Source organism: Schistocerca americana, chromosome 7 (assembly GCF_021461395.2).
Source record: "Schistocerca americana isolate TAMUIC-IGC-003095 chromosome 7, iqSchAmer2.1, whole genome shotgun sequence".
NCBI classification, from domain to species: domain Eukaryota; kingdom Metazoa; phylum Arthropoda; class Insecta; order Orthoptera; family Acrididae; genus Schistocerca; species Schistocerca americana.
In genome coordinates, this window is record NC_060125.1 from 393,914,083 (window position 1) to 393,931,599 (window position 17,517).

At 39.0% G+C, this 17,517-nt stretch overlaps 1 protein-coding gene across 1 annotated transcript in view; it reads left to right on the plus strand.

Moving 5' to 3' along the window:
• The window catches only part of LOC124621816 (probable E3 ubiquitin-protein ligase HERC1), a 766,600-nt gene that overhangs the window by 572,843 nt on the left and 176,240 nt on the right, over positions 1 to 17,517 (plus strand). The window contains exons 54-56 of the mRNA XM_047147255.1: positions 432 to 597; positions 11,321 to 11,515; positions 16,000 to 16,145. Of these exons, the coding sequence (XP_047003211.1) occupies positions 432 to 597; positions 11,321 to 11,515; positions 16,000 to 16,145 (507 nt within the window). The remainder of the gene's footprint in view (positions 1 to 431; positions 598 to 11,320; positions 11,516 to 15,999; positions 16,146 to 17,517) is intronic.

Here is a 17,517-nt window from a genome sequence, read left to right on the forward strand (position 1 = left end):
TATCCTTTCCTTAAGTCTCATGAGTCTGCATTGCCACCAGGCAGCATTCAATCTTGTAATGGGTAGTAATTATAAAATTTTGGCTCATCATTGTGTACACATGTCACCACATACTACAAGTGGTAATTCTAACGAAGGCAGCCAGTAACTACAGCAAAAATATTTGTTTGCGTCTGTTTTCTCATGACAGAGCCACCCCACAGAAAAACTATGGCACCAGATGTTGATATTCAGCACATTTAGTTGTTTGAGAGCTAATCTCACCACAGAACATTCGTTTAATAAGTGTCACTGTCATTTCTCTTTTATTCTTTCCCAGGGTGTATTTCATTTTGTAGAAATTGATTCAGTTGTTTTGATTTAAATTCCATAATTTAAAAAATATCTTCATAGAAAAATGTATAGCATTTAACTCAGGACTCTGATTCCAGGGTTGTATATCCAGCATAAAGTGGGACCCTACTGGCAACTTTCTTGCTAGCTGCGGTACTGATCAAGTTTGTAGACTGTGGAGAATTATTGATGGGTGTTGGAGCTGCATTTACATATTAAATCCAGCCTATGAACCAGTTGCGCTTATGTGGTCTCCATATGTAGGTGAGTGATTCCTATTGCATATAGTATGCAGGAAGTATAAATAAAAATTAAAGAAATTACTTCTTAAACACAGTTTTTCAAATCTAATTGATGCTTGTTTAGAATATGTCTTTAGCTAACTTTGCACAGAATCATCACTGTTATTCCAGTTTTCTCAGACTTGAACGACTATTAAAGTTCCATTGTGCCAAATACAGTGTGTTGATTACATTATGAAAAGGGTAATTGCAACTTACCATATAATGGAGATGCTGAGTCACAAATAGGCACAACAAAAACACTGTCAAACAAAGCTTTTGGGCAAACAGGCCTTCATCAGAATCACACACACACACACACACACACACACAGTGTGTTCTGATAAAGGCCTGTTTATCAGAAAGCTTGTTTGGAAATCTGTTTGTTGTGCCTATATTTGTGATTCAGCATCTCTGGTATATGCTGAGTAGCAACTATCCTTTTCATAATATTGACATTCAGTGTGTTAGTAGATAATGCAGATCTCTTGCGCAGTGCAAAGTCCCAGGGGACTGGAAGAAGGTGCGGGTGACTCATACATATAAAAGGATGAAGGAACGGACCTGCAAAATTGCAGACCAATATCCTCAACATTGGTTTGCTGTGGAATTCTTGCACATATTCTAAGTTTGAATACGATACGTTTCAAGCTTCTCCTTGCAAATCAGTACAGATTTAGAAACAATCACTATTGTGAAACCCAGCTTGCCCATTTCCCATCTTCCAAACAAAGGAGGAAGGGCAACAGGCAGATTCCATGTTCCTAGATTTTGGAAAAGTGTTTCGCATGGTACCTACTGCAGATTGTTAATGAAAGTCCAAGCATATGGATTAGTTTCGCAGATATATGATTACTTCTTAAGTAATAGAACCCAATACATTGTCTTCAATGGTGGGTGTTCATCAGAGACAAGGGTATTTGCCAGGAGTGCTCCAGGAAGGTATGGTAGGACCACTCTTATTCCCTATATAAATAAATGATTTGATGAACAGGGTGAACTGCAATCTGTGGCTGTTTGCGGATGACACTGTGGTGTTTCAGATATGTTGTCATTGAGTGACTGTAGGAGAATACAATATGACTTAAACAAAATAGCTAATTGGTGTGATGAATAGCAGCTTGCTCTAAATCTAGAACAATGTAAGTTAGTGCCGATGAGTTAAAAAACAATTCTATAATGTTTGAATATGGCATTAGTAATGCGCTGCTTGATGTAGTCATGTCTATTACATACTTAGGTGTAACATTGCAGAGCAATATGAAATAGAAGGAGAACATGAGATTGTTAGTGGGAAGGGCAAATTCTCAACTTACTTTATTGGGAGAATTTTAGAAAACTGCAGCTCATCTGGGAAGAACACTGTGTGTACAACACTAGTGTGAACCATTCTTGATTACTGCTTGAGTGTTTGCAACTCCCATCAGGTAGGATTAAAGGACATCACAGGAAATCAGAGGTGTGCTGCTAGTTTTGTTACTAGTAAGTTTGATCAACTCAAGTATTACAGAGATGCTTCATGAAGTCTAACAGGAATCCCTGGAGGGAAGACAACCCTGTTTTCATGTAAAACTTTTGAGAAAATTTAGAGAACCAGCATCTGAAGCTGACGGCAGCACACTTCGACTGCCACAAATGTACATTTTGCATAAGGACCACAGAGATAAGATAAAAGAAATTTAGAGCTCATATGGAGGCAGACTGACCGTTGTTTTTCCGTTGCTCCATTTACAAGTGGAACAGGAAAGGAAATGGCTAGTAGTGGTACGATGTGCCCTCCGCCATGTACCATAAATTGTCTTGCAGAGTATATATGTAGATGTAGATTGTTGTACAATTAACAAATCTCCTGTGACAGTATCCACTTGTTCAAAATAGACATGTATGCAGTTAATAAATTCACCGTGACAGACTATGTGAGGTGGTGCCACGTGTAAACCTCGGGTCTACGTTAAGGAGGACTAGAGTTCAAATTCCCATTGAGCCATTCAGATTTACATTTTCTGTGGTTCTCCTAAATGAATTAAGGCAAATGCTGTGATTACTTTAGACAAAGATTTTACTTTTATGGAAATTGGCATTCAATAGTAGGAAAAGGAAGAGAAGGAAATATAATAGGACATCTGAACTTGGGAGAAAGGACTAGAAGGGAAAACTGTGTGTTAAAATTTTGCATGAAGCACTATTTAATCATATATTGTTGTATTTGTAGAAGAGGCATGAAGATATGAGAAGGTTTCAGTAAACTGTCAGGTTATATTTAGATTACATAATAGAAGTAAGATAGAGATGTAGGAACCAGATTTTTAACTTTCAGAATCTTTTTAGGGAAAGATGAGAACACTTATCATAAATGGCTGTGAACTGTGGATTAAAATTGAAGAAGTTGCAGAACGATAGGAAGTTAAGGAGATGTGATATTGAGAAAAAAAAAAAAAACAGAAGTCATCGAAAGTTTCAGAGAGAGCATTAGGTAATGGTCAGCTGGAACAGGAGAAAGGAATTCTGTAGCAGACAACTGGATAACTTCAAGAGATAAAACCATGAAGGCACCAGAGGACCACATACACAAAGAGATGAGATTCAGTAGAAATCCTTGGGTAACACGCGAGATATTGAAATTAATTGATAAAATGAGGAAATATAAAAATGCAGCAGGCAAAAAGGAAAGAGATTGACATAAACTGCAAAATGGCAAAGCAGGAATGGTTAGAGGATAAATGGAAAATCAAAAGTATGCATGACTAGGGAAAGATAGATACCTCCCTTCAAGAAAAAGAAACCGTTATGTGCAAGTTAAGAACTTAGGTAGCAAGCCAGTACTAAGCAAAGGAGGGAAGGCTGAAACAGAGAAGGAATTTATAGAGGAGCTGTACAAGGGAATCACACCAATAGAAATATTATGGGAAGGGAACAGGAAGTACAGGAAGGTGAGATGGGAGATATGATACTGTCATAGAATTTTAGAGAATACTGAAAATTCCTTCAGGGTTATTGAGATCCTTGGGTGAACCAGTCATGACAAGGTTATTCCACCTGGTGTAAGAGGTATATGAGACAGGTCAAATGCTCTTATACTTCAAGAAGGCTGTAATAAGAAGACAGGTGCTAACATGTGTAAATGTTATTGGACCAAGACTTTAATTCATAGTTTCAAAAACACTGATGTGAATTATTTATAGAAGGCGAGATCAGTTTGATTTCCATGGAAATGTTGAAATATATGGAGCAACATGTACCCTAAGAGTATTCTTAGAAGATAAGTTGCAGTACCTACCCCCATGAACCATGGACCTTGCCTGTGGTGGAGAGGCTTGCGTGCCTCAGTGATACAGATAGCCGTACCGTAGGGGCAACCACAACGGAGGGGTATCTGTTGAGAGGCCAGACAAACGTGTGGTTCCTGAAGAGGGGCAGCAGCCTTTTCAGTAGTTGCAGGGGCAACAGTCTGGATGATTGACTGATCTGGCCTTGTAACACTAACCAAAACGGCCTTGCTGTGCTGATACTGTGAATGGCTGAAAGCACGGGGAAACTACAGCCGTAATTTTTCCCGAGGGCATGCAGCTTTACTGTATGGTTAAATGATGATGGCGTCCTCTTGGGTAAAACATTCCAGAGGTAAAATAGTCCCCCATTCGGATCTCCGGGCGGGGACTACTCGAGAGGATGTCGTTATCAGGAGAAAGAAAACTGGCGTTCTACGGATCGGAGCGTGGAATGTCAGATCCCTTAATCGGGCAGGTAGGTTAGAAAATTTAAAAAGGGAAATGGATAGGTTAAAGCTAGATATAGTAGGAATTAGTGAAGTTCGCTGGCAGGAGGAACAAGACTTCTAGTCAGGTGACTACAGGGCTATAAACACAAAATCAAATAGGGGTAATGCAGGAGTAGGTTTAATAATGAATAGGAAAATAGGAATGCGGGTAAGCTACTACAAACAGCATAGTGAACGCATTATCGTAGCCAAGATAGATACGAAGCCCACGCCTACCACAATAGTACAAGTTTATATGCCAACTAGCTCTGCAGATGACGAAGAAATTGAAGAAATGTACGATGAAATAAAAGAAATTATTCAAATAGTGAAGGGAGATGAAAATTTAATAGTCATCGGTGACTGGAATTCATCAGTAGGAAAAGGGAGAGAAGGAAACGTAGTAGGTGAATATGGATTGTGGGTAAGAAACGAAAGAGGAAGCCGCCTGGTAGAATTTTGCACAGAGCACAACCTAATCATAGCTAGCACTTGGTTCAAGAATCATAAAAGAAGATTGTATACATGGTAGAAGCCTGGAGATACTGAGAGGTTTAAGATAGATTATATAATGGTAAGACAGAGATTTCGGAACCAGGTTTTAAATTGTAAGACATTTCCAGGGGCAATGTGGACTCTGACCACAATCTATTGGTTATGGACTGTAGATTAAAACTGAAGAAACTGCAAAATAGTGGGAATTTAAGGAGATGGGACCTGGATAAACTGACTAAACCAGAGGTTGTACAGAGTTTAAGGGGAGCGTAGGGGAACAATTGACAAGAATGGGGGAAAGAAATACAGTGGAAGAAGAATGGGTAGCTTTGAGGGATGAAGTGGTGAAGGCAGCAGAGGATCGAGTAGGTAAAAAGACGAGTGCTAGTAGAAATCCTTGGGTAACAGAAGAAATATTGAATTTAATTGATGAAAGCAGAAAATATAAAAATGCAGTAAATGAAGCAGGCAAAAAGGAATACAAACATCTCAAAAATGAGATCGACGGGAAGTGCAAAATGGCTAAGCAGGGATGGCTAGAGGACAAATGTAAGGATGTAGAGGCTTATCTCACTAGGGGTAAGATAGATACTGCCTATAGGAAAATTAAAGAAACCTTTGGAGAAAAGAGAGCTACTTGTATGAATATCAAGAGCTCAGATGGAAACCCAGTTCTAAGCAAAGAAGGGAAAGCAGAAAGGTGGAAGGAGTATATAGAGGGTCTATACAAGGGCGATGTTCTTGAGGATAATATTATGGAAATGGAAGTGGATGTAGATGAAGATGAAATGGGAGATATGATACTGCGTGAAGAGTTTGACAGAGCACTGAAAGACCTGAGTCACAGCAAAGCTCCAGTAGTAGATAACATTCCATTAGAACTACTGACAGCCTTGGGAGAGCCAGTACTGACAAAACTCTACCATCTGGTGAGCAAGATGTATGAGACAGGCGAAACACCCTCAGACTTCAAGAAGAATATAATAATTCCAATCCCAAAGAAAGCAGGTGTTGACAGATGTGAAAATTACTGAACTATCAGTTTAATAAGTCACGGCTGCAAAATACTAACATGAATTCTTTACAGGCGAATGGAAAAACTAGTAGAAGCTGACCTCGGGGAAGATCAGTTTGGATTCCGTAGAAATAGTGGAACACGTGAGGCAATACTGACCCTACGACTTATCTTAGAAGCTAGTTTAAGGAAAGGCAAACCTACGTTCCTAGCATTTGTAGACTTAGAGAGAGCTTTTGAAAATGTTGACTGGAATACTCTCTTTCAAATTCTGAAGGTGGTAGGGGTAAAATACAGGGAGTGAAAAGCTATTTACAATTTGTACAGAAACCAGATGGCAGTTATAAGAGTCGAGGGGCATGAAAGGGAAGCAGTGGTTGGGAAGGGAGTGAGGCAGGGTTGTAGCCTCTCCCCGATGTTGTTCAATCTGTATATTGAGCAAGCAGTAAAGGAAACAAAAGAAAAATTTGGAGTAGGTATTAAAATCCATGGAGAAGAAATAAAGACTTTAAGGTTAGCCGATGACGTTGTAATTCTGTCAAAGACAGCAAAGGACTTGGAGGAGCAGTTGAACGGAATGGATAGTGTCTTGAAAGGAGGATACAAGATGAACATCAACAAAAGCAAAACAAGGATAATGGAATGTAGTCGAATTAAGTCGGGTGATGCTGAGGGAATTAGATTAGGAAATGAGACACTTAAAGTAGTAAAGGAGTTTTGCTATTTAGGGAGTAAAATAACTGATGATGGTTGAAGTAGAGAGGATATAAAATGTAGACTGGCAGTGGCAAGGAAAGCGTTTCTGAAGAAGAGAAATATGGTAACATTGAGTATAGGCTTAAGTGTCAGGAAGTCGTTCCTGAAAGTATTTGTATGGAGTGTAGCCATGTATGGAAGTGAAACATGGATGATAAATAGTTTGGACAAGAAGAGAATAGAAGCTTTCGAAATGTGGTGCTACAGAAGAATGCTGAAGATTAGATGGGTAGATCACATAACTAATCAGGAAGTATTGAATAGGATTGGGGAGATAGTAGTTTGTGGCACAACTTGACTAGAAGAATGGGTCGGTTGGTAGGACATGTTCTGAGGCATCAAGGGATCACCAGTTTAGTATTGGAGGGCAGTGTGGAGGGTAAAAATCGTAGAGGGCGACCAAGAGATGAATACACTAAGCAGATTCAGAAGGATGTAGGTTGCGGTAGGTACTGGGAGATGAAGAAGCTTGCACAGGATAGAGTAGCATGGAGAGCTACATCAAACCAGTCTCAGGACTGAAGACCACAACAACAACAAGAAGTTGCAGTAAGGCATACATACATTTGTAGCACTAGTTGATTTAGAGAAAGTTTTTTACAATATTGTGTCTGCATCCATAGCTGATTGTTCAGCATAGCTGACTGCCATTCAGAGGACAGGAGTTCAGTTTCCAGTACTACCATGGATTTTTCCTTGATTGGGGGACTGGAACTAGGTCCACTCAGCTCCATGATGCCAACTGAGGAGCTACTTGAATTACAGCATTGTCTGAGGAGGACATGGCACTCAGACAGTCCCAATTGGCCTGCCTGAGGCCAGAACAGTGGAACTTTGACAATGTTGACTGCAATACACTCTTTGAAATTTTTAAGGTGGCAGGAATAAAATATGGAGAGCAAAAGGTTATCCACAGTGTGCATAGAAAGGAGGCTCCATTTATAATAATCATTGGACATGAAAGGGAAGTAGCAGTTGAGAAGGCAATGAGACAGTCATGTTGCCTATCCCCAATGTTATTCATTCTCTCCTGTGAGTAAAGGAATTAGGGAGAAGAAATTAAAACTTTGAGGTTTGCCAAAGAGATTGTAACATTTTCAGAGATAGCAAAGGACTTAGAAGAGCAGTTTAATGGGATTGATAGTACTTGAAAACATATCACAAGATGAACATCATTGAAAGTAAAGCAAGGGTAATGGAATGTAGCCGAATGAAATAAGGCAATACAGAGAGAATTAGATTAAGAAATGAGTCTCTAAAAATAGTAGATGAGTTTTGTTATTTAGACAGCAAAATAATGAACTATGGCCAAAGTAGAAAGGATGCATGCATCCTGGCAGTAGAAAGAAAAGCATTTTTGAAGAAGAAAGAAAGAAATTGTGAAACATGGATGATAAACTGTTCAGACAGGAAGGGAATAAAGGCTTCTGAAATGTTGTACTATTTGAGTATGCTGAAGATTAGGTTAGTGAATCTGATAACTAATGTTGATGTACAGAAAGAAATGGGGAAGAGGAGTTTATGGCACAGCTTGACTAAATGAAGGGATATTGGTTAATAGGACATATTCTGAGGCCACAAAGGGTCAATTTGGTATAAAGGAGTGGGAGGTAGAAATTGCAAGAGGAGTCCAAGGCTTGACTACAGTAAGCAGGTTCAAGTGAATTTTGTTTGCGGTAGTTATGCAGAAACAGAGAAGCTTGCACAGGCTAGATTATATGGAAAGCTGCATCGAACCAGTCTTTGGACTGAAGACATCATCATTATCATCATCATCATCATTAACAACAACAACAACAACAACAACATTATCTTTGGTGAATGGATGTCCTGCCTCTGGACAAATGAATATTAAACACCAATCATCATTCATTCATTTGCTTCATGATATAACATTTCATGCATGTTTGTTATAGCCCTGTGTCATTTTGGCAACTCCTAACTGTAAAGACTGTGTACTCAAAACAAATACTTGTTGTGTTGTTATACTGTTCCATTGCTGACCTTGGACTTTCATTAAGGAAGGAATCAGCTTAAAATCACTGCCATGCCGTTCTGATTTAATTTCCCCTAAATCAATGCAGGAGGAAAGGCCGCTGGTCCTGATGGGATACCAGTTCGATTTTACACAGAGTACGCGAAGGAACTTGCCCCCCTTCTTGCAGCAGTGTACCGTAGGTCTCTAGAAGAGCGTAGCATTCCAAAGGATTGGAAAAGGGCATAGGTCATTCCCATTTTCAAGAAATGACGTCGAACAGATGTGCAGAACTATAGACCTATATCTCTAACATCGTTCAGTTGTGAAATTTTGGAACACATATTATGTTCGTGTGTAATTACTTTTCTGGAGACTAGAAATCTGCTCTGTAGGAATCAGCATGGGTTTCAAAAAAGACTATCGTGTGAAACCCAGCTCGCGCTATTCGTCCACGAGACTCAGAGGGCCATAGACACGGGTTCCTAGGTAGATGCCGTGTTTCTTGAGTTCCGCAAGGCGTTCGATACAGTTCCCCACAGTTGTTTAATGAACAAAGTAAGAGCATATGGACTATCAGACCAATTGTGTGATAGGACTAAAGAGTTCCTAGATAACAGAACGGAGCATGTCATTCTCAATGGAGACAAGTCTTCCGAAGTAAGAGTGATTTCAGGTGTGCCGCAGGGGAGTCTCGTAGGACCGTTGCTATTCACAACATATATAGATGACCTTGTGGATGACATCGGAAGTTCACTGAGGCTTTTTGCGGATGATGCTGTTGTATATCGAGAGGTTCTAACAATGGAAAATTGTACTGAAATGCAGGAGGATCTGCAGCAAATTGACACATGGTGCAGAGAATAGCAATTGAATCTCAATGTAGACAAGTGTAATGTGCTGCGAATACATAGAAAGAAAGATACCTTATCATTTAGCTACAATATAGCAGGTCAGCAACTGGAAGCAGTTAATTCCATATATTATCTGGGAGTACGCATTAGGAGTGATTTAAAATGGAATGATCATATAAAGTTGATCGTCGGTAAAGCAGATGCCAGACTGAGATTCATTGGAAGAATCCTAAGGAAATGCAATCCGAAAACAAAGGAAGTAGGTTGCAGTACGCTTGTTTGCCCACTGCTTGAATACTGCTCAGCAGTGTGGGATCTGTACCAGATAGGGTTGATAGAAGAGATAAAGAAGATCCAACGGAGAGCAGCGTGCTTCGTTACAGGATGATTTAGTAATTGCGAAAGCATTACGGATATGATAGATAAACTCCAGTGGAAGACTCTGCAGTAGCTCGGTACGGGCTTTTGTTGAAGTTTCAAGAACATACCTTCACCAAGGAGTCAAGCAGTATATTGCTCCCTCTTATGTATATCTCGCGAAGAGACCATAAGGATAAAATCAGAGAGATTAGAGCCCACACAGAGGCATACTTACAATCCTTCTTTCCATGAACAATACGAGACTGGAATAGAAGGGAGAACCGATAGAGGTACTCAAGGTACCCTCCGCCACACGCCATCAGGTGGCTTGCTGAATATGGATATGGATGTAGATGTAGATGTAGATGTAAATGCCATAACATTGGCCCAAGCACAGCTATTTCTTTCTCTTACCCTTCTACAGATGCACTTCTGCTCCACCTTTAATAAATTTTGTTTCTTACTACCTTCCTTTCCTCTTCCAGTTCTTAATTCTTAATTCTGAAGGTGAAGGTTTTGAAGATTACTTTTGTTGTGTTTGAGATTTATGCTAGTTCTCATGTGCGTACTGAGCTCTCTTTTCGCACTTTTATCCTGAAAATAATCTCCTTGTGCTTGACAATCCATGATGAATATGAACTTCAGTCAGATTTTTGGTACTCTGCACAGCTCCCAAACACCAATTATGAAACTCAGTGATGTTTGAAACTCATCAGTGGACATATTTTTCATTCTTTTATTTATTTTGTCAGTGATTATATTTACCTGTCATCTTTTGACCAATCATAACACTCATAATAAGCAGGCAAGAGCTAGTCACGAATTTCAGTAGCTATGTCCACTCTCATTCAAAGAATAGGAATCACAGTAAATTTTATCACTTGTCAAAATTTGAAATCAACACAGAGCTATTTGTATCCAAATTTCCGACAGTGGAGCCTACAACTGAGATCTGTCAGATTGTGGAATGTTTTACTGACAATATGGGAAATGATAGTACTACTAACTGTGGAAAGTAACTTTTTCTCCATTTTTATTTAGCTTGAGCATCTACATTCTAGATAACCCTCATGTGCCTACTACTGTAAATGATTTATTAATATAAGAATGGTAATTGGGGCTGGGTAATCAAATACTCATTTTAAACACTTGGTTTGTGTTTGGAAGTGAAACAATGACATATTATGTAAGAATGTTACTTACAATGCATAAAGTTATTAGTTCAGTGGCTTCACTTCCAAACAAGTAATACTTATCAAAAAGATGAAATTGTTCATGTATATGTGGACCAGTTTCTTCTCTCTCTATCTATCTGTCTAATCCCCCCCCCCCCCCCCACCCTCTCCCCACCTGGTCCCAAAGCTATTTTTCCTTTGTTATGTGCTCTTATGTACATACACTTATATATTTTAACCTCATTTCAAAATTTATGTCCCTATGCCAGCTAAGTATTATATAGAATGAGTGGAATGTTAATAATGTGAATTTTCACAGGTAAGGGGCCGCAGAAACTTTTACTTTGCATGGGCACAGCATATGGAAGTGTCAATGTATGGACAGTTCCTAGCATTCAGGAAGGTGAGCTAAGTAATACTGAAGAACCACAGTTGGTACACCAGCTACAAGGACACCTGTACCATCCTGTAACTGTCCTCAACATACACAAAGATGGCCTGCTGCTCGCTACTGGTAATTTATAGCAGATATTGAAACTAATAAAAGTATTATGATGGCCCTTGAGAGCTACCACTCGATTCTGTGTGTGTGTGTGTGTGTGTGTGTGTGTGTGTGTGTGTGTGTGTGTGTGGTTTTCACATAAATGTCCCAATATCCCGAGAAAGCTGGGTTTTAGTCTGGAAACAAATTGTGTGCAATGATATTTCTCATTTAATTAAATGATTGTGAAAAACAAATTCTCTAGCAATAAAATGTTATACAGGGTGTTACAAAAAGGTACGGCCAAACTTTCAGGAAACATTCCTCACCCACAAAGAAAGAAAATATGTTATGTGGACATGTGTCCGGAAATGCTTACTTTCCATGTTAGAGCTCATTTTATTACTTCTCTTCAAATCACATTAATCATGGAATGGAAACACACAGCAACAGAACGTACCAGCGTGACTTCAAACACTTTGTTACAGGAAATGTTCAAAATGTCCTCCGTTAGCGAGGATACATGCATCCACCCTACCTCGCATGGAATCCCTGATGCAGCCCTGGAGAATGGCGTATTGTATCACAGCCGTCCACAATACGAGCATGAAGAGGCTCTACATTTGGTACCAGGGTTGCATAGACAAGAGCTTTCAAATGTCCCCATAAATGAAAGTCAAGAGGGTTGAGGTCAGGAGAGCATGGAGGCCATGGAATTGGTCCGCCTCTACCAATCCATCGGTCACCGAATCTGTTGTTGAGAAGCGTATGAACACTTCGACTGAAATGTGCAGGAGCTCCAACGTGCATGAACCACATGTTGTGTCGTACTTGTAAAGGCACGTGTTCTAGCAGCACAGTATCCTGTATGAAATCATGATAACGTGCTCCATTGAGCGCAGGTGGAAGAACATGGGGCCCAATCAAGACATCACCAACAATGCCTGCCCAAACATTCACAGAAAATCTGTGTTGATGATGTGATTGCACAATTGCGTGCGGATTCTCGTCAGCCCACACATGTTGACTGTGAAAATTTACACTTTGATCACGTTGAAATGAAGCCTCATCCGTAAAGGGAACATTTGCACTGAAATGAGGATTGACACATTGTTGGATGAACCATTCACAGAAGTGTACCTGTGGAGGCCAATCAGCTGCTGATAGTGCCTGCACATGCTGCACATGGTACGGAAACAACTGGTTCTCCCGTAGCACTCTCCATACAGTGACGTGGTCAACATTACCTTGTACAGCAGAAACTTCTCTGACGCTGACGTTAGGGTTATCGTCAACTGCACGAAGAATTGCCTCGTCCATTGCAGGTGTCCCGTTGTTCTAGGTCTTCCCCAGTCGCGAGTCATTGGCTGGAATGTTCCGTGCTCCCTAAGACGCCGATCAATTGCTTCAAACGTCTTCCTGTCGCGACACCTTCATTCTGGAAATCTGTCTCGATACAAACGTACCGCACCACGGCTATTGCTGCGTGCTAATCCATACATCAAATGGACATCTGCCAACTCCGCATTTGTAAACATTGCACTGGCTGCAAAACCATGTTCGTGATGAACACTAACCTGTTGGTGCTACATACTGATGTGCTTGATGCTAGTGCTGTAGAGCAATGAGTCGAATGTCAACACAAGCACCGAAGTCAACATTACCTTCCTTCAATTGGGCCAACTGGCGGTGAATCGAGGAAGTACAGTACATACTGACGAAACTAAAATGAGCTCTAACATGGAAATTAAGCGTTTCCGGACACATGTACACATAACATCTTTTCTTTATTTGTGTGTGAGGAATGTTTTCTGAAAGTTTGGCCGTACCTTTTTGTAACACCCTGTATAATGGATATTTTCACAGTATATACTGAATTTGGTTTAACTCGTCCTGTGCCTAAAGAAAAAGTATGATCATAACTGACAAGAAGTGTAGTAAGTGTAGTAATGAAGTAAAGTATAAACACAAGTATCTCAGTTGTTTCTCTCTGAAATCTTGTCAGCCTAGGTTAGTGATCTTTAAGAGTGTAAACTATAGTTTATTTAGACTTCACTGCTTGCCCTTCCTCTTTTTGTGTGTAGAAATCATAATAGCTGTTCTTAACAACAGCCATATGTGCAGTGAGCACATATGAAAGCTGAGAGCAAATGTGTTGAGTTTGAAACACAAAACAGCAATATCACAGAGGACAGCATAGCTTTTAAAGATGTACGTAGCCAAATTGGAAGTAAAATTTATTGTATGAACTTAAAGTAATAAAGTTCAGGGAATTCTCAGAAAAAAAGTTCAAAGGTATACAAGAAGCAAAATTATAAATAAATATAAACTAAGTAACAATGTAAGGTGGAGAGAAACTAGAATACAATAGTGAAAACTAAGTGACCCAACAACAGAAGTAAAAAATACATTATAATACTAATAGTGATCATTGTGATATTGTTGGAGCACGAAGCACGTTATGATATTTGTTCCTTCCATCTCTGTTCACAAAATGAAAAAGTAACACATTGACAAGAATAGCACGCTGTCATAAATCTCCAGACAGACAGTGCCAGTACCAATAAGGACACTGAGCGGCAACAGTCACTGTACTGCGACCACCACTAGTGATGCTGCTCTCTACTATATCTAGTACCTTTTGGTAAAGTAGGACCACTGCCCAAACTACAGTGTTATGTAATGACGGCTATTTTACATTGTAGTTCCAATAGCGTAGTTTAGTTTAATTGACTTCTTGTTTCGTGGATCATAATTATAATCATTTGCTGCAAAGTGATACAAGTCAGTTTTGCGATTATAGTATACTTTCTTTGTGAAACGTGTGGCAGTATGCTGACCATTTACAGGATTGTCATGAGGTATGGTCCCTGAAGTGTAGCATGAACTTCAGGCTGCAGCTGCATGTAAGGGGAGGAAAGCAATCACACTTGGAGGCCCACAAGCAGGAGGAAGGGTGTGTGCCCTGCTACTTTGCATCTTAAAAATTTTATGGTGACAAATGGCACACATGTATAACACAAGACTGTGACCTACTTGTAAATGGTGCAGTTGCTGATAGCCATTTACGGTGCTTGTGAGACATTGCTGCTGCCTATATAATTACTCTCACTGCCATTAGTGCTGTGGATCTGTACATTGATGATGATTTGTTCTGTCATTGTATCAGTGGTCAGACCTCTTTGAATTAGTGAATGGGACTGTAACAAGAAGCCTACTTGACATTTCAGGTACACCAAACCAAAGTGAATGCAACATACTCCTTCCGTAAATATTGTTTCACTGGGGTACAGATTAGATAGATTATGTTTAAATAAGGTGGTGATCTAAGATCTCGTATATGGGACGGATATCATCAGTTCTGTATGTTTCAAATCTTTCTTTGCTGATATTTATAAGAGAGTGCTGTTCTGCTTTTTACATAGTTTTATGAAACAAAAATGCATTTTCATGAAATTCAATTAACTATTTCAACATTCCAAAAAGGAAAGTAAGATGATAGATTAACTTTGATGTTGTTATAATTGTAATGTCAGTATTTCACCCCAAACTTAAATATGAACAATGAATTTTGTGCCAACCCATGTAGACCACCGGCATTCACAATAATAGATTATTTTCCAATAAAAACCAGCACAAGAAGTCGAGTGTTTTATAACAAATACCCATTAATGTGTATAATAGATCTCCCATTATTACTGTACTTCTTAATGACTTGGAATTATGCAGACAATCTTTAAGATTATATTCCTTTCTCATTTATGATATCCAGTTTTCTGCTATTTTTTCTTCTGTCCATATCTTAAATTATTTACAATCTCTTCTGGAACCCAACCATCTACCCATAAAGTTCTGTAGTTCAAAACTGGAAGTTTTGTGATCAACATTGGGTATCCACCATTCACACTGTGGAAGGAAGGAAGGAAGAAAGAAAGAAAGAAAGAAAGAAAGATTGGGTTTAATGACTCATCAAGATTGAGGTTATTAGAGATGGAGCATAAACTCGGATTGTGTCAAGGATTGGGAGGGAAATCAGCCATGTCCTTTCAAAGGAACCATCCTGGCATTTGACAGAAGCGATTTAGGGAAATCACGGAAAACCTGAATCTGGATAGTTGAATGCAGGTTTGAACCATCATCCTCCCAAATGCTAGCCCAGTATGCTAACCAGTGTGCCACCTCGATCAGTCATATTGTGGAAGTAACATATTGTTCAATGAATGATATGTATATCAGAACTGTCTGTTGTTGGTTGTCATTGCTTTATGGCTCTGACACTGTATAATTTTAACATTTTATTATTCTTGCAGACCTTGCTACATATATACACTGCTCCATAGTTCTTTTTAGTGAGAGAGAATTTCTTCATGTTAATCATATCGCCCTCTTTTTACTCTCAGTATCAAATCTAAGAATTCATGAAGAGGTACAAGAAATATAGTTCATACTGATTTTAATTACAATCATGTATTGCTCAGGGTGCTCTTATCAATGTATTTATTTATTTTTCCTCATAGGCAACTCAAAAGGATCAAGAGGTGTAGTGAACATTTGGTCACTGCAGGATGGCAGTGTTTTACAGACATTTTCTGGTGCTGGAGGAGTTAGTAGCCTTTGCTGGCTAGGAGATGCAGGTCTGGCTGTTTGTTATGGCAGGAGTAAGGTGCAGTAACCCTACGAAACTGATTTGCTAAGTATTTTATATACATGTATATGAAAAACATTTACCATATAGCTGAGATACTGAGTCATATTCCATCCTGGATTTTCTATTGTATGAAGAACATTTTCTACAAGCATTTATTGCAATTAAGTTACTGTGTAAATAGCTGTATTATTTCTTTACCATGATGTTAGCAGTTAAAAGAATTATTTGGCGTTGACATTTCAATTAATTGTAACTTCAAAGAAAAGAAAATTTACTCCTCGAAAATATGTAATTTTGTGTACTCACAATAAGGCAATGGGCCATCAACCCTCAAGTTCTCCAACCATAAATAAAGTGCACCAGCCACAAATAACATTGTTTTGTACTGTTCCATTGTTATTTTACAAGTGTGAGCCCACATATAATCCTTCGTTATTGCTCCAGCTAACACAGTGATAAGTTGTGTTGTTACACGCCCAAGTGAGCAGGAGTAATATAAAACAAACAGTGAGTCAGGTGAGAAAAATTTACAATTTGTGCAAGAAAATGGCCCAGATTCCAAGGTAGCAGCACAACCTCCTAATGAGACAGTTGCTACAAGATAATTAGTAACTGAAAAAGTGTTTTCCAGGGATCTGATGCCACTGCACTGCTTAATGCTCTGAGTGGGTCATCACTGTGCACTGACACTTGAACACAGCAACAGAGTGATGCAGTAAAAGTTTAAATTAATTAAACAGTGATTTAGTTCTTACAATATAAGTTTACTTTATCATTGTTTAATTAAACTGTGGTAAAACTGTGATCTTAGACACTCATGTTTACCTTGGTATCATAGAGACAACTATCCTTTACATTTGTATAAAGTACACTGCACGCCAGCTTGTCTTATGAAAATCAGCATGCCCGCTCAAGAGGTAATACATCTTTCGCAATAGTTTGATGTTTACCACAGTTTCACCAGACAAAAGAAATGCTTTACATATGTATCATAGAGATGATTAGTTCAGGAAAGATGTAGAAATATATGAGACAGTGGGCACTTTTTCCCTGTGATTGGTAACATGCTGACAAATCCCTTTAAAGTCATTGTTTACTCATCAAAAGTATGTGTGATAAGATTTCAGACTAGTTTTGGTCAATTAGTGTGGGTTCTCCAAAGTTATTATCTCAGCTGAAATCTTCTTGATTAAGCTGTCCTCCACTCCTACTACAGTTTTAGTCACTCAACTATTTTTTAAACTTTGAGTGTGATACTATGTTATTATTTTAGCATCACTGATTGTAATTAGTACTCACTTTTAATCAAATAATAACACAGGGGTATCTTGAAGGGTACTCCCTGAAACCTGCAATCAAACCATATCAGTGAAGAAACAATACTGCG